Source organism: Martes martes (genome assembly GCF_963455335.1).
Source record: "Martes martes genome assembly, chromosome: 7".
NCBI lineage: Eukaryota > Metazoa > Chordata > Mammalia > Carnivora > Mustelidae > Martes > Martes martes.
In genome coordinates, this window is record NC_137894.1 from 32,096,515 (window position 1) to 32,115,419 (window position 18,905).

General features: G+C 40.8%; 1 protein-coding gene across 3 annotated transcripts in view; it reads right to left on the reverse strand.

Annotated features, from left to right (window-relative positions):
- NEO1 (neogenin 1) overlaps positions 1-14,932 on the reverse strand; it is a 240,935-nt gene extending 226,003 nt beyond the window's left edge. For all 3 annotated transcript variants that reach the window (XM_080808312.1, XM_080808313.1, XM_080808311.1), the window contains exon 1: positions 14,805-14,932. In XM_080808312.1, the coding sequence (XP_080664438.1) occupies positions 14,805-14,931 (127 nt within the window). In that variant the 5' untranslated portion in view covers position 14,932. The remainder of the gene's footprint in view (positions 1-14,804) is intronic.
- Positions 14,933-18,905: the final 3,973 nt, after the last annotated feature.

Below are 18,905 nucleotides of genomic sequence, written 5' to 3' on the forward strand. Positions count from 1 at the left end.
AAAAAGACAAAGCAACTCCCCAATCAGGAGAAATAATGGACATAAAAGCAAACCTTCATGGAAACATTTATGACAGAATGGATCAAAAGAATAAAGACACAAGATGGAGAATTTCAGCAGGAACCTAGATACTATGGAAGAAAATGGAATGGAAATTCTATAACTGAATAATATAATAAAATCAATAAAGAGAGTGCCGACTGTTCAGAATGTACAAAGTCACAAGAGACTGTTGCTCTTAACCTAACAACCCAAACAGGGCAGAGAAACTACAAAAACCCATAGTCCTTCTGATCCCATCAGTGTGATGAGGATTCAAAGACCTAAGTGAACTTCTCCAATGGGAAAGAAGAAATATTTGAAGAGATAATGCCCAATAACTTTTCAAAACGGACAAGAGTGATCATCCCACAGATATGAGAAGCTCAACAAGCAGGATAAATACAAAGAAAATCACAACTAAGCACATCACAGTCACATTTCTGAAAACCACAGAGAAAGAGCAAATCTTAAAAGTGATCAAAGAGGGAAGGAGGAAGAGAAGCACATTATCTAAAAAAGAGGAAATTAAGACTATAGCTGACTTCTCATTAGAACTGATGGGAGCACAGCACACAATGGAATAGCATATTTAAAGGGCGGAATTCTATACACTAGAATTCTACACCCAGTGCCAAAAAATAATTGAAGGTGAAATAAAGATGTTTTCAAACAGATAAAATATGAGTGAATTCACCTCCAACAGACCTAACTCCTAACTAAATACTAAAGGATATTCTCCAGGCCTAAGAAATGATCCTAGAGAGAAGCTCAGAGATGCAGAAGGAAATGAAAAGCACTAAGAAAGTAAATATATGTGTAAATCTAAATGAATGACTTATAAAATAATAGTATCTTATAAATCTTAGGTATAAAGAGAACTAAAATACATTAACGAGAATAACAAAAACCAGAGGAGAAGGACAAATAGAATTAAGGTATTCTAAAAGGTTCTGCATTGTCCAATAAAAAGTACAAGAAGTCAAAGATGAATTTAGGAACCATTAAATGAATAGCAAAAAAATATACAGTTGGTAAGCTAAAAGAGAGGAAAAACTGCACAACTGAAGATAATCAAAAGAAGGCAAGAAAGGAGAGAAAGGAGAACACAGAACAGGCAAAACAAATAGTAAATAACAAAATGGAAGATTTAAAGCCATATACAACAGCTGAATATATCATTAATAAATCATTAAATATAAATAGACTGAACATTCTAATAAAAGGACAAAAACTGTCAGAATAAATAAAAAAGAGAACCCAACGATATGCTACATAAGCAACATAAATATAAGATTATAAAAGGCTGAAAATAAAAGGATGGAAACAAACACAAACCAAAGGTCAGCAGATAGAGCTATATTAGTATCAGAAAAAGCAGATTTAAGGTAAATAGCATGACTAGAGATAATGATAAGTCCATTTGCCAGAAAAATAAAATTCTCAATCTGTCTGCACCAAAAAAGGAGAAACAGAGTCTCATAGAGGAAAGAGACAAGAGAGCAAGTATCTCTGGAAATCCAAGAAAAGAAAACAGGGTATAGGTAATAAAGAAATAAAAGAAAATTGTCCTACCCTAACAGAGATGTGTACATTAGAACAAAAAGACTCACTAAACAGAGAAGTCACATCATACAGACATTTTAAGTTAGAAGAATTCAGCCATATATGAGGAGAAAATGTGAAACAATTTAGGCAGAACAAGCTGTTCTCCCTGCCATTCAGTATGAGCACGCAATCTGAGACATGAACTTGTTCTCCCAGTTGAGCTCAGCTCTGGTGTGCCTTAGTAAGACCGTCTCATCATACCACAACTCCAGAGTTTTTTTGTTTTTTTGTTTTTTTTTTTTAAAGATTTTATTTATTTATTTGACAGAGAGAGATCAGAGTAGATAGAGAGGCAGGCAGAGAGAAAGGGAGAGAGGGAAGCAGGCTCCCTGCTGAGCGGAGAGCCCGATGTGGGACTCGATCCCAGGACCCTGAGATCATGACCTGAGCCGAAGGCAGCAGCTTAACCCACTGAGCCACCCAGGTGCCCCACAACTCCAGAGTTTTAAAAAAATGTTTCTGAACAATATAAATGCAAGTGCTCCCCTTCATTCAGTGCTTACCAAAAGTCCAATGTGGGACTTTCCTAACGTATGCTAAAGGGAAATATGATAATATGCAGTTTTCACATTATTTGCTGACTTTAAATCTAATGCCTAACTAAAATGCAGCTCCACTGAACCAGGTTGGAAAAAAACATCAATTAATAAACTCCCACCTTGTCACACCCTGGTGAAAATTATATATCTCAAAGTCCACAACGCTAAAAAAAATAATAAAAAATTCTACAATTATACAGATTTAAAAATTTAAAAGATGTAGTAGATATTATTACTATGTACAATATTGAATGTGGGGGTTACAGGGAGAACTCTCCACTGAGTTCTGAAAGAAAAAGACTGTGATGGGGGCGCCTGGGTGGCTCAGTGGGTTAAGCCTCTGCCTTCGGCTCCGTTCATGATCCCAGGGTCCTGGGATCAAGCCCCGCATCACGCTCTCTGCTCAGCGGGGAGCCTGCTTCCCCCTCTCTCTCTGCCTCCCTCTCTGCCAACTTGTGATCTCTCTCTCTCTCTGTCAAATAAATAAATAAAATCTTTAAAAAAAAAAAAGAAAGAAGAAAAAGACTGTGACACAGGAATTTTATGTCAAGGTCAAGTTATTATGCATATGCAGAGGCAAATTTTAAAACTCAAGTGTGAACAAAATGGAACTACCAAGTTAGCAGCACAATTGTGTTAGTAGCACATGTTATCTGATATGTCCTCCCACAAATTTTAACGACTGATTCTAAAGCTGCAAAACCTCTACTTGACTACAGCTACTCTGAAGAAAGACTTTCACTCTTCCACAAAACTGGCACAAAATTTTTTAAAAAGCAAAGATTTCTTCAGAAAGCGGCAAAAATTAACTCCTCAGAACTTCATAAGACCCGTTATTCCAAAGCTTCTTTCTGTAACTTTGAATGAACTCCAGAGAAATCAATGTTTCATAGAAGATGCCCACAACATCTCACAGAAAATAAAGTCTTAAGCAGACATGGAATGATAAGGTTAATTTTCAGGCATTAAAAATTGCAACAATTGTCTCCAGCTTCTTTTTCAGCACTGCAATCTTTAAAAGAAGATCTGGCCTATGACTTCATCATCTAATAATCACCCCTCCACTTCATAACAAGTGATAAATTTCAGAATAAAAAAATGAACCTTTCAAGAAATGGGTCACTGATCAAGAACATTTCAATTGATTCTGCCTTTACTGTGCCTCAACTCTTACTGCTCTTCACTTCAACCTTCTTGTCAAAAAAAACCCAACCCACCTAAAAAGCCTCTGCTTGCCTTCAAAACCAGGTCAAGTCCTACCTCCTCTAAGAAATATAACCAACTGCTCCAAACTAAAATCTCCATCATCCTCAACATATGCACCCTCATTTAACAATCTAATTATACACCCCCATCAAGTAAAAATATAAAACAAATTATATAAGCATGAGTTAACTATCATATATTTTTAGCGAGGCTCTTCATCATTTATAAAATACAAAAAACAATAACAATGGTTTACATTTAATGAGTGATTCCGATAAACCAGGCTCTGTTCTAAGCATGGACACATATCTAATCATTCATCTCATACCTCAGTCCAAAAGGATGGTAAGTGAATATGCATGTGTTTTTTTTTAACTTAAAGTTGTTTAGAATTGTCCTTGTAAGCCTCCCCTTTCCTTCTCTAGCACTCTAACCAGTGCTAGAGAAGGGAAAAGAACCAGTATTACTTTGGCACTATCCGATTTATTCATATAGAGATTTGTGAATAAGATATCCCTAAGTGGAGTGAGCTTTATTATGTTGACTCTAGGTACTTTTCTTCTGTAGACAGGGTAGTATTTCCCTTCCTTTGGACACCCTACTATGGCTGTATGCTCCAGTCTTTGCCCTCTGTTTCCTTTTTCCTTCCTCAGTGATATGATCTACCCTCACAACGAACATCTATCCAGATAATTCCTGAACCTATATTTCTAGCCAAGACAGCTAGTCAGACTTCTCACCTGAGCCTAATTTTGTGATGTCTTTACAGAGACGTTCTGCTGGCATCTCAGACTCAAGGTGTCCAGAATGGAAATAATATCCTGTCCCTTGAACTTGTTTCTTCTGCTACATTCTTAATCCATTTTCCACTTGAAACCACTTCAGTACCTTGAGCCAAACTGGCATTCAAGTATTTGATTAACTGAACTTACTCTAAACTGAAGTTTCTCATCCTGTCTTGAAAGAGGTATTGGACCTATTTCAATTCCTATTTTTCACTCAAATCAGAGAATAAAATAGAACAGCTTGAAAGCTTATGAATCCATATCAAGTGAACACGAGCAGTGGTTAGCAGAAGTCAGAGAAGCAGACTGTCTTGACTACTCAGTTCGCTTCTCATTAAGTTAAAAATCGCAAACAATGAGAGTTTTCAAAATTATAAAATTTACAATTGTTCCTATTCTTAATTATGTAGTTTAATTTATATTTATAAATGAACCTAAGCCTGAAAAATGAATATAAGAATATGAACAAAAGACCTGAACAATTCTCAGAAACAAACCATCAATAAAAATCTGAAAAGATGCTCAACTCCATTAACAATTTTAAAATATAAAATTCAAAGAGATATGCTTTTTTTGTCTATCAAACTGTCAAGACTAAGAAGTCTGAAAGTAACTACTATTTGGGAAATGTGTGGGGAAAGAGGCACTCTCTCCCTCGCTATTGACAGGAGTAAATCAGCCTTTTGGAGAACAATCTGGAAATAACTATCAAACATTTTAATACACATGCTCTTTTACCCTACAATTCTACCTCTACAAACTCGTTCTATAGTATATTTGAACATGTACACAAAGATATCTGTAAAAATGGGTTCATTGCATATGTCTGCAATAAAAAAATTAGGAGCATCAAATTGGAACTGGTTAAATTAAGTATTATACGTCTATAAAATACCATACGGCTATCAAAATAGCTGTGATAAATTTGTATGTACTCACATGGAAAGATGTCTTTAAAACAAGCTGGAAGACAGTACGCATAGTATAACCCAACTGTCAGTTTATATATGCATTAGTTCTTATATATGTATTATATGTTTAAAATATTTAACTGTACATATAAAACAGAAATTCCAAGGCACCTCGGTGACTCAGTTGGTTAAGTGTCTGCCTTCAGCTCAGGCCATGATCCCAGAGTGCTCGGATAGAGCCCTGTGTTGTCAGGCTCCCTGCTCACCTGGGAGTCTGCTTGTCCCTCTCCCACTGCCCTTCCCCAACTCTCAAATAATTAAATAAAATCTTTAAAAGAAAGAAAGAAAAAAAGAAAGAAGTCCATAGGTATTAAAAGTAATTATCCCTGGGGAGAAGGTTGAAATGTATGATTTCACTTTTTATTTTACATATTGTTTGAAGTTTTATACTGTTTTTCTTTTTTTTAAAGTCGAACCAACAATTAACTTCACCCAAAAATTAAAAATTCAAATGCAGTACATATTTTAGCAATCAGGGTTAGAATTGCTGCTAAAAAGGATAAATTCCATGTCCAGAGGGGTGGGGACCAAGAGAGAAGGAGCCATGTCCTGCCACCTCACCTCTCTTCCTATTCACACGTCCTGTTCTCCACCTCAGGTGTCAACCTGGCCCATACTATTTTGAAGTGAGATGAAACTCCAGATATTTCGAAGGTTGGACAGATCTCCCAAACAGCAACTGTATCTATAGTATAAGGGACAAAGAAAGGGCAAGGGGCAGGCAAAATCCATTAGCAGTGACGGAGAGGGAAAGAAACTTTCTTCAACATGGCTGAGACAATTATTTCTGTTTAAGGGAAGATCTTTGCATTCTTATGTTTATTTTAAATCTCCTTCCTTACAAAGGTCACAACTTGCTGTTGTTAGGGGGCATTCCCAAGATAGCCTCTACCCACTTTTGACCAGCAACGGGCTTAGAAATCAGATAGTACAATCTGTTAGAAATCCACATGAATTAAAGAGAAATAGGCTCTAAACAGAACCTTTGGGACTCCAAGAAACTTACTTTGATGCACGGACTTTGAAAACTAATTTCTCTTATTCCCTAGTCTTCAGTTGTATTCTAGAGGTAAGGGTGCATATGGGTGAATTCTATGTAGCTGAGGTGGCTATTAATAAGGGGGTTATTGCCATAAGAAGTGTAACAATCTCTTAGATATTAATACTACACATAGTTTTTAAAAAGCCACCTCAAATTTCAAATGTTTTGAAGAATTAACAAAAAACCCTTAAATTTTAGTTGCTGCATTAAAAGTTATGCTATGAATAAAACATTATCAATAGAACATCATTTGTGATTCTGTCCCTAAATTTATAAATTATAATGTTATCATCTTAACTAGACCTTATATAATAAAGTAAGTCTAGTTGGTTTTTTTTTTAATATTTTATTTATTTATTTGAGAGAAAGAGAGAGTGTTGAGAGAGCAGGAAGTGCATGAGCAGGAAGAGGGGCAAAGGGAGAGGGAGAAGCAGGCTCCTGGATAAGCAGGAAGCCCAATGCAAGGCTTGATCTCTAGACCCTGGAATCACAACCTGAGCAAAGGCAGATGCTTACCTGACTGAGCCACGAAGGCGCCCCCAGGTGATTTTTTTACTTCCTCTACAGCTGAAAAACAATATTCTGTATCCAGTTTCCATGTAGTATCATATTAAAAATTCACTCTGCTCAGGACTCATCACCAAGTTTTACTGGCTATTACTGACCAATAATAAATTCTGAAAACCAGTATAATCAATCTCCACATTTCCCACAGACATGGAAGTAGCTGCACCCCCAGATGGCTACATTATTAGAATTCTCATATACTCAAACATTCCAGTAACCATTTCACTTAGAAGAAATGAAAAATAACTTCCTCTGAGACTTCTAGTCTACTGACTCGGTAAAACTAAGGTAGGAATACTCAAAAGCTACGAACCAAAATTATGAAAGAAAGCAGAACTATTACTCGATTAACAGGAACGCAGTGATTCCAGAATCTGTTTTTCCACCTACGGCAGTAATGACCGTTTCTCCCTCCAAATCAAGTTATCTATTATCTGTGGGGATGTCTTATCTCCGCTATTAGACCAAGGCATTCTAAGGATAGAAACCATGTCCAATTCATCTTAGTATCTCTACAGTTTATAGCTTTGTGCACAATTAACCATCAATAAAATGTTTGCAACTAGCCAAAATTACCTAAATTTTTAGTTTTGGCTATAGATAAACTGACTGGAAAATTAAATTTAAAAATTCTCGCTATTAAAAAAAAATTCTTGCTATGAAACCATTTTAAAGAAGGTATTTTCATGGTTCTTTTTAAGAGGAAAAGCAAAAAAACCCACACATTTGACTTTCAGACTGCCCAAATGCTAACTCCTTTCAAGGAGAATTCAAGCACTGATTTCCATGAAGTTAAACATATACAACTACTACCTCTCGCTCTCTCTCCTTTCTTCACATGAGGGTATCAAAAGAAGGAATCACAACCTGCTCATTCCAGCATCTATAACCTGGGCAATTTACGTATATCACTCACAAAGCCTGAGAGTAAGCATCTACTATTTCCAGGAACCCTGCAACTTAAAATATCTCACGATTTCGCAACACTTAAATCTTTATTTCTTGAAATTGGCCATAAAGTTATTTTTATAAAAAATCACACACAATCCTGTTTACAAGCAACTTAAAATTTATTTCCCTAATCACATCCAACTTCATGTCAGAAAAAGAAGATGTGCCATAACTGGAGCTCCAGAGAATGACAAAAGGTTAATTCTTGCATCCAAGAACAGAAAGGAGCAGTGTTCAAACACAAGAACTGAACCGAGGCCATTTAGATAGCCACGGCTCAAGTTTATAGACTTCAGAGTTATAGAAACTTGGAAGGAGAAGGGACCTTTGAGATTACCTATTAATTAGGTAATTAACCCCTGCAGTTAACAGACGAAGCAGAGAAGCTAAGGACCTGCATTTTAAAATAATGGACTGAAGTATTCAAAGTTCACAATTAAAGGTGAATATACCTTGAAAAAGTTGTAGAAGTACTAGCAAATGGTATTATTCTTAATGATATCATTACTCTTCTATAATAAATGGATACTTGACTCTCATATGCACACAAAAATTATCTTTTCACCAATAATTCCCTATGTGGGGATCCAAAAAATAAAAGGGAAACACCATATGCAGAAAGATGTTCATGATAGCATTTTTTATGATAGCAAAATACCAAAAATAACTTCAGCATCCATCCATAATAGGAAAATAAATAACTAGAAGCAGCATGCAGTAAAATAAAGAGCATAAGCTTTGGAGCTGAAAAGACTTGTATTCAAATGACAATTTCTCCACAGGAGAGCTGTGGGACCTTTGGTCACTTAATAAGTGAGACTCAGTTACCTCATCTGTAGAATGGGGGGATGTTACCATCTCCCTCACAAAGTGAAAGAATTAATGCATGTAGAAGAGGCTGGCACAGTGCCTGGAGTTCAGTGAATGTTCAATAAATACTACTCTAATTTGTCGCTATTAATCCCATGTTCATTCACTGCCGGATTATACAGAAATTTTCAATAATGGTTATAGAAAAGTCTATACATCCTGGAAATATCTCCAACACATTGTTTAAAAAAAAATCAAGTTGAAAAGCAATAAATAGTATGTTCCTGTTTATATGTAAAAAATACAATTATACACACATCTGTAAATGCAGGAGAAAAAAATACTGAAAGTGGTTATTTATGGGTAAAAAAGGTATTTGTTGGTAGAAGTGATACTTTACTTCCATGTCGTTTTACTTCAAACATATATTTACATATTTTAAAATAAATTTTAAAAATAATTTAAAGATAATATAGCGACCAAAAGCTGGCATAATGTTAAGACAGAACATCTACATATAAAGTTGTACATACATTATGATTACAAAGTAACACTGATGTGTCATATTAACAGAGATTAGAAAGAAATATGACAAAATTACACCAGTGGGTCTAAATGACTTTAGTCTCTATTTCCAAAATTTCTTAATCAAAAAACTTCTCATTTTAATGAATCCAAAATTTGGGTTATATTTTAATATCTTTCACTGGCCTATGTTCCATGACAAAGTCAATTTTGTAAAATCATCAACACTAGACTTTTCATTACCTAAGGTAGCTATCTGGTCAACAGATCTTATCTATGGTCATATCTTCTGTTCTCCTATTAGTCATACAATTTTACCTAGAAGCCAAAACCCCTACCAATGACATGGTAAATACCTCCCAATCACGCAGAAGTCATTAATAAAGTAAAGTGTTTGGGAAATGACTATTATTTTAAGATTTTATTTATTTACTTGACAGAGAGAGACAGTGAGTGAGGGAACACAAGCAGGGGGAGTGGGAGAAGGAGAAGCAGGCTTCCCAGTGAGCAGGGAGCCAGATGTGGGGCTCGATCCCAGGACCCTGGGATCCTGACCTGAGGTGAAGGCAGATGCTTAATGACTGAGCCACCCAAGCACCCCGGGGAAATGACTATTAAATAGGGCCTAGAGCACCATATACAATGAGATTAATGTTACCCCAACATTTATTAGTGTAGAGAAAACTCATGAACCAACAATGATCAATTAAGCCAACAGAAAAAAATCTACACTTCCAAAAAATTTAATAAAATTATAGTATTTTTTATAAGTTCAAAAAGAAATGATAAAACCATCCCACAAAGATATAGCACTTTACAGTTTATAAGCAGTTTTATATTTCATTTTTCTGACAATCCATTTAGGTAAGCAAGGTTACCTACAGCCCTCAACAGATACAAGAGGAGGTATGGACCATGAGTGATATCCCAAATCCTCTGCCACATATCCTAGGTCTTTTTTCACTATCCCACATCACATACTAATTTTCATACAGTGTGCTAAATAGCCACATTTCTTATTTCCTTTGAACATTCTGCCTGGAAATCTACAAATTCTTTTATACCTCATCCTGTTGGGCAAGCAGAGCAGGGTATCAGTCTCTGTCTACAGAAGACTCAGTAAAATCACTCATCTTTCCAAAGGTGACAAAACTAATAAATATTAAAACTGCAGCATATGCAGGCAAGGATGGCCAAGTTCACAAAGGGTCGGAAAAGTAAGTAATGTGAAGAGTGGCTGAAGGAACAAAGGGTAATTCACTTAGATAAGGAAGGGAAAGTGGCATACTTGCACATACACAAATGTTGTCATTAAAAGTGTGAAAGGCCATCACACAAAGAAATCAGACTTGTGCATATATATGGCCCTAAAGGGTAAAAACAAAGGCAATTCAACATTCAATCAGCATTTACCAGTTATCCACTCTGTTCCAGATGCTTTTGCTACACTAGGTACACAAAAGATAAATAAGAGAAGACCCAGTCCTCAAGAGGTCCAGACAAGTTGAAGAGTGAAGAAAGTAAGTGACGCGAGATTTACAAGTACTTGGAAAGCTATGAGAACACAGCTAATAACAACTCTAACTCTTTTTGGGCAGGGGAATAGCAGAGAAAAACTCACTGAATGATGAACAGGAATCTCAGAAGTAGACAAGGTGAGAAATGGCATTAACAGGAAGAAAGGACAAAGAAGAAGAAAAAGGGGGGGGGGTGAGGGAAAGAGGAGGGGAGGAGAAGCAGCTGCAGGAGGAGGAGGAGGAACTGGAGGAGGGACAGCATGTCAAAGGCATGGGGACATGAAGCTCTGCAATAAATCCAAAGTGGTGGAACACCAGGTATACACATTAGAGGTGCCAAGAGACGAGGCTTTAAATTCAGGGTGGGAGAGGCCAGTGGTAAAGAACACAAAAGGCCTCACGATCCTCATACCAAGGACTCTGACACTCAAGCTGTGGAACACTAATAAAATATTTTAAATAGAAGTATGGCATACTCAGAAAAGGACATAGGAAAACTCATTCCAGCGGGAAGACAGATGTCTGGAGGGTAACAGCGGAGATAAAGAGATGAATTACAAAGCTACTATTGTTAGTAGTAGGTGGGGATGATGATGAAAAGATTCAGATTCAAGAAATATCTAGGAGGTAAAAATCAAATAGAAGTATGGGCTATAAGAATGAGAGAAAGGGGAGGATCCAGGATGACTTCTAGATCTCGACTTGGGTGAATGGCGTACAGAGATGCCCAAAACAGGTAATGCAGGAAGACAAGTCTATGCAATCATTCAAAAATGTGAGAGCCCAGGGCCAGGAATTGGTTTGCTATTGTCTACAGAAAGGGGATAAGTGAAGGAGGAGGGAAGGGGAACAAAAATGAGTTTACCTTTGTTCTTGTGTAACATAAGGTGCCTATTCAGAGAAGCTACTGAATGGCACATAAAGAAGAGTGGACTAGGAGAGTCATTAGCTTACAGGTAGCAATAAAGACAAGACAGGAGATCATCTTTGATGCCAACATTTAATAAGGGAGTGAAAGAAAAACCTGAATAACAAATAGTGAACTGATCACAAAAGATGAATTTACAGAGTGATGCCGAAAAAGGTGAGAAAAGGGGGAAAAAAATAAAGAAGAGTGGGAAGGTTGAAAATTAGTTAAAAGTGCAACATTAAGCAGTGTTTACTGGCAAAAGTTATTCAGAACGGGAACAGACCACCCTGTGAGGTAACAAATCACATCATCAAGTCAATGATTCAGACAGACAGTGTCATCTATGTGGGATGTTGACAGGAGGACTGTTCCCATAAAGAAGAAATGTAGCTACAGTACACCTAGCTACAGTACATCCCTGAAGACTAGAATAAGGTTAGCCTCACCATCATTACGACATTTCCCCAACACTTTTTTGCATTCTGACCAAGGAATAGAATATTCAATTACTCTAGTAAAGTTTTTTAAAAGGTTTCTACATATTTCATGTAACTCATAAAAAAACCAACACAAGATTAAAACTTCACTAATTCTGCTCTTGGCATATAGAAAGTTGCTGAAGAAACTGGAAATAGCTCATCTGGTCTCTTTTTTTTTTTTTTTTAAGATTTTATTTATATATTTATTTGAGAGAGAGAATGAGGGAGAGAGAGCATGAGAGGGGGAACGTTAGGAAGCCTGATGCAGGACTTGACCCTGGGACTCCACAATCATGACTTGAATAGAAGGCAGTAGCTTAACCAACTGAGCCACCAGGTGCCATCTGGTCTACTTTAAATTCAAACTGATTTCAGCTGACCTCTCAACACTGACTTCCCTACTTTTCCCATTCTTGCATCTCAATTCTACTGCATCACCATTCCTTAGCCCTCACTCTGATTAGAGAAGCCTTGCATAGCACAGGCCGGCTGCTCTGTCCTCCTTTCCCGATGTCCCTACTAATTTTCTCAGAAATCTGCCCCTCCTTCCTTCCTAAAACCAGCCAGTATGCCTAATCATTTCCAACCCTCTACAGCTGACCATTTTCCATCACTAGTTCATCTCCCTCCTTTGTCCTCCTCTAAGTCTACCCTAAACTGGAAAACCACTACATTTATCCCACTGTCCCACACCCTAATTTTCTCCCTTTTCTACCAAACACCTCCATCACCCTACCACCTACTCACTGTAATCCCCCTCAGAAAGGTTTGAGTCTACCCCTCCACAAAAATAAAAAATTAAAATCACTGACAAACGACACGGAATCCACTGACCCCTTGGTTCAGTTGCCACTTACTCAGTTCCCTTCATCTCCCTGCAGCTTATGACAGAACTGACCAACCCCTTCTAATTGCAGAAATGAGAAATAAAGCAGGATGGCATATGCAAAGCACTCTGAACCAGGAATCAGATATGTGCTCTAGTCCCTACTAATACCACTAACTAGCTGTGAGCCTCCCCACCTCCAGCCCTCCTCCCCCTTGGGATCTCACTTCTCCTACACCCTGACACCCAGACTAGATTGGGTCCTGGCAGTATACCCTTTCTCAAAACCCATTCTTCTCCTTTCTAGTGCTTAATTACATAATTGGTAGTTTAACAGCTATCTTTTCTACCCACTCACCAGACTGGAAGCTCCATGAGGGCAGGACACACATTTAAGCAATGTCTGCACCTCACCGTCACAAAATAAAAGCCATCAATTGAATCAGTGTTGAAATACATGTTTCAACTACTTCTAAAAGACTGCTTACACGACTTTTATTAACCTAATAAAATTAATAGCATTTTACTTACTTACAAAATTACTGACAAAATTCTAAAGAACCTCCACCAATTACCTAAAACAAACATAATAGGAACTACATATAAAATTAAGAGTGAGAAGGAATCCCTCTTCCAAAATAGTTACATTTCTCTTGCCCATCCACAAAAATAGAAAGGTTGGATCAGTAAACCTACATTTCAGGCCCAAAATGTGTATTCTAACCCAGGTACAGGCTGAATGTGCAAGTGCAGGTTTGATACTAAAACGCTATTGTTTATATATTGCTGTTTAGATAAAGCCCACTGGTATTCAGGTTTAAAGCTTTTCTTTTGAGCTAATAATACTCTGCAAGAAAATCAAAAGAAAGTTTATCAGTCAAGTTACATTTGCAGTGTGATTTTAAGTATCATTCAGTATGAATCCGAAAAACAAGTAAAGGGTTGGTGGTTAGAAGCTGCCACTGTGCCTGAACAGATGACGTTCAAATGCAAAAATTTCAGATCTCATACTAGTAGGTGAGAGTTTTGTCAAGTTTTACAATACACCACCTTGGTCAAACAATTTAACCAGATTACATGCTAATTTGCCCTTCAACGGCTTGAGTGTGCCCGCTCCTCAACTACCCTGTTAAGGTCTTCTAACAGGCAGGCTTGGCATCTGTTCATTGGCCTCCTTAAACAGGGACGCAGGTAATTTCAATAATATGTGATATTTTAAAGTAACACCTGAAAAGGGCTTTTCAGGCTAAATATATACATTGCCACTCGGAAACATAAAGTACTTAAAATCCGATGCTTAGACAATTCCCTAGGTTAAAAGCAGTTACCAGGCTGTAAACAGAGTTGTAATCCCCAGGAAAGCAGCAGCATTTCATAACGGAAACACTAACAGATACAATCAGTTGGAGCAGTTCTCCAAGGCGCCCTCATCGTTAAGTCAACACTAGCGGTTGTGAGGGGGCAATTGTGCCCCTCAGACACCCTCTCTCTTCCGCAGCCTCGGGGCTACCATCCCCGCACGAGGTGTCCCTCGAGATCTGCCAGCGCTTCCCTGGGACCTCAGCAGGGAAATCCCTAGCCAGGGAATGCGGAGTTCGAGTCCCCCCTCCCCCTTCCTTTCCTGAAAATTAATGAATTGGCCGTGCGATTGTTTATTTAATGAGGTGTGTAGTGGCCTCTACTGGTGCCTGCGTGAGCACAAGAATGTCCCACTCTTACAAGTGGGATGAGCCTGGGGGAGGGGACGGAGGCGAGGAGTGAACCTGCCTCCGGGTACAAAGCGCAGAACTAGACCCGGGAGCCCCCGACGCGCCCCCGCGGCCGCCCCTCCCCCGGCGGCACCCTCGCCCGCCTACTTCACTCTCCACCCCGCGCTACCCCCTTTCTCTTTGGCAACCCGAGCCGAGGCAGAGAAGTTCCTGCACGTTTCCTCCAGGATCCTAAACAAAAACACCGCAGCCACCGGTGCGGTGCGGGTGCCGCGCCCCCGCCCCCACCCCGCGCCTCCGGGGCCCGCGCCCCCGCTTACCTGGGGACTGCGGCGGGGAGCCGCTCCTGGCGGCCGCGGTGGGCGCCGGACGCCCGAGCAGCAGCAGGCAGCAGAGCCAGAAGGAGGAGGTGCTGAGGAGTCGCCGGGCTCCCCGCTCCGCCGCCATCTCTGCCCCGCGAGCGGAGGCAGCGGCGGCGGCAGCGGCAGCGCCGCGGAGCCCTCGCCTCCTTCCCTCCCGCGCGCCTCAGCCGGTCCCTCGCTGCAGGCTCGGCTCCCGCGGCCGCCGCCGCCACTGTTCTGCCCGGCCCGGCCCGCGCGGCCCCTCTCGCGGGAGGGGAGACTCGGGGGCGCCTCCCTCCTGCAGGGGGGCGGAGAGGGGAGGAGAGCAGAGAGGGGGGAGAGTCAGTACATTCCGGGCCCGGGTTGAATCGGGGCGGGTGGGGGGGGGTCGGTCTCCAGGTTCCAGGCGCCGCCACCCGCCGCCGACTCCGGCTCCACACACCAGCGCGAGGGGGGCGGAGACCGCAGGCGGCGGGGGTGGGGGGCGGGGGCCCGGGGCGCGCACACCCGCGCACGCGCAAGCGCGCGCCTCCCTCGCCCGCACCCCCTCGGCTCCGAGCGCGGCCCGCCCCCGCTCCAATCCCGGCTGCCGCCTAGCCGGCCGCGGCGGCGCTCCCCTCCCCCTCCCTCCGGAGCCGCGGACGGTCGCGGGGCGCGCGCGCCGGGCGCTGCTGCTGGCGTCAGGGAAACCCCGGAGAAGCGGATCCTCCTCCTCCCCGCGGCCGCCCGCTCGCCGCAGCCCCTAGTCCCTGCGCGCCCCAGCCGCGGGCTCCTCGCCCCAGGGAGAAATCGTCCCCCTTCTCACCTCCCCTGACGCCTCGGGCTGCGGAGACTGAGGGCGAGAGGCGCTCGAAGCTCGGGCTTGTGCAGGAGGCCGGAGCGGGAGCGCACCTCTCCTCAGCCTGGGCCCAGGCCCTCTATATAGGGCCTCAGAGGAAACCGAATGGCCTCCGGGAGGAAACCTGGGTGCGCAGAGGGTCGGCGCGGGGATTTATGTGCTCGCCAAAAACAATAGCGATCCCGCCCGGCTCTTGCTGGGACCTGGCGCGGCTCCCGTGGGAGGGGGCCCACCGCTCCGCCGCTGACCTCCGGCTTCCAGGCTGGGCCTCCCTCGCCGAGCGCTTCCCGGGGAAGGGCCGGGGCCCGCCCGGACCGCCGGGCCCGCGCCCCCACCCGCGTCGCTCGGCCCCGGTCCAGGGAAGCAGGGCGCAGACAAAGGTGCCCGGCGTGCACCCCTCCATCCCGAGCGGCGGCCGAGCCTGAGCCCCAGGGCGTCCCGGTGCTGATCCTCTAGCTGTAGCAGACCTTTTACCTATGCCTCTGCGGGGCACTTCGCTCTCTCGAATCTGGAGATGACGCGGTTCGCGGTAAACCGGGAGCGAGAGGAATGTGATTTTGAACCCTTGGTCATCGTGAGGCAGCACCCAGGCTTCCCAGAGTTAGGGGAAAGCAGTTTGTAGTTACACTGCTGATGGGAATACTGCAAATTTTATAAACTGCACCCATGGAAGACTTAAGAAAATCTCTTTGTGTGGTTAATGCTCCAAGAGTCATGTCTTCCTTGTTCACATGAGTTGGATTTTTGTTCACTGCTCTGCATAGTCAATAACCAAAATGTGTTGCTTCTCACGAGAAGATGGCTATTTCTCTGATTTCCACATCCCTACGTGCCTTCTCGTAATTATTTTCTTCAGCTGTTTTCTTTTATTGGGAAGTGCCAAAATAAGCAATATAAGGTTTGCGTTAACATTAGAAGGGAAGAGCTCAGACTCCTCATAAAACCTCTTAGATCATCGAAACGGTGGAATTAGGAACCCTCATCCCAGTTTTTTGAAACAATCGACTCCTAAAAGAACAAATATGCTTATTGTTTTCCACCAGGGAAACCATTTAAATATCTTTTTGTTTTGGTTAGAGTTGTTAACCAGCAAAAATATTTCCTAAATACCCCTGATTGACCTGTTAAATTAGAAATAGATTACCTCCCAATTACTTCACAAGTATTTGCTTAATTAACCTTTAATAATCACATCATGAATAATGTGATTATTCAGTTTCCTGAGATAATTAATGAAAAAAAAACCTTTTGGAAACTATAAATTGCCTCGCAAATGTTAATTTTCAGATATCTTTTTTAAGTCTGAAAATTTTTCATTGGTAAAACTGTAAAATGTATAATGTGACTTCTAAAATGAAGTTTAAAGAAGAACTATGAGTTGTGGCTAATAAAATAATAAGACTGATTTTCATGTTTCATTTTTGTGAACTGTGCCACTAAAGTCTCAGCCCATCATGTACATTGGAGTTAAGTCAAAAAGTTTAAAGCACTTTCTGTAAAATAGGGTGACTCATGTATTTCTGACTTGTGATTAAATCACAATTTTAATTTAGCTCACTTTAATAAACCACTAATAGACAGAACCCCAAATGAAAAGTATAGATCCTATATCAGTTCAAGAAAAGTAACCCCCAGCACACACTTGAATTCAGATTCCTCCTCTTATTGCAATGTAACTGGCATTGTAGACAGTCCCTCTAAAAAATCAGCATTTGAATTCATTAACCTCTCTTCTCTCTACTAAGGCATCTCTGAGAGTTTTCCTTAGGAATCTTATTTATTATTTTCATCCTCCCAACAAGATTTTCAACTAATACTTCAATTCACATTTATACTGCTAATCAACATATTTTATGTAGTCTAAACTATTAATCTACGGAGATATATTAAGCCATTTGTGAAATTAACACTTTTTTCATCTAAGAGCATGAGGCCCATGTTCAAGGAATAGAGCACAAAGAAAGTTTTAGAGCAAAGAAAACAGACTGGCCTTTGTATGTTGGTATAAGTTATCAAAGTGCAGGCCAAAAATAACTAGACCAAATATTCTTGTGAAATTTATTCTAAGCGTACTTTGATATAAAAATTAAATGAAAAATTAATAAAGCCAATGAATATAAAACTTGGTAAGAATCTTATTCTCTGTAGTAAAAGGATTATTTTCCAACTTTAGAGAGGCAATATATTTCAGTGTTTAATTGCTGGCAGTAATTAGATTCTGTAGCTGATTCCCTGGCCGAATACCAGTATCCAAGGTAGCGAAGAAGAAAGCTAGCCCCCTGACTAGTAGGTCCGAATATAGAATACTTCCTAGACACAGAAAATTTTAACTAGGAGTTACCCATGTGGTAGGCACAAGATTTCCTCCTACCCAAGTGTTGACATTTTTACACTTACCCTTTACATTTCACCAGGTAAGAATTTTTATTTCTCCCTTTCTCCTCCCAAAGCCACCTGTTCTAGGGAGCTGTCTCTGAATTAAGCCTAATTAAGAAGGCTATGTGCTCCTTAAGGACAAAGCCTACACAATATTAATTTTGCTCATTACACATTGCTTAATTAATCATATATCTGTAGTTCCACAACAACCTATTAATGCACCAAATATTATTGAAGATCTTTTTTTTTTTTTTTGCCAGATACTGTGCTGGGTGCTGAGATAAAATTATTCATTCGTTCATTTAATATTTATAAAACACCATGTCTCATGCTCTGCCCTGTGTTCAAGGAACGCAATGGTGAGCCAGATAGACAAGGTTCCCAGTCTAGCAGGAAAGAGTTGTAACAAAGAAGTGTGAAGAATGTTATGGTAAGGAAAGATAAGGAGTGTGGGAAACAGTAAGAGCATCTAACTGACTAAATTGTTTGTGGGGGCAGAGGGAGGGTGGGGTTGGGGAATCAGGGAAGAAGCATCGGTCTCTAAACTAAGCCAAAGATGAGTTAGCTATCCTGCAGTGAGAACTGACATCGGATTTGCATTTTAGAAGAATCGCGCAGGCTGCTTCATGAAGTGTAGATTGGAAGGAGACAAGACCTACGAAACCAGTTCCGATTTTGTTCACAGTAGTCTGGGGAGGAGATGGTGGGGGCCTGGAGTAAAGCAGAGGGAGTTAAGAGAAGTGAGCAGATAAGAGAGAGATTTAGGAGACAGATAGAAGCGACAGAGGTGTGTGTGGGAGACCGGAGGCGAGGGTGACTCAGATTTCAGCTTAGGCATCGGAATGAAGGTGGTGACATTCACT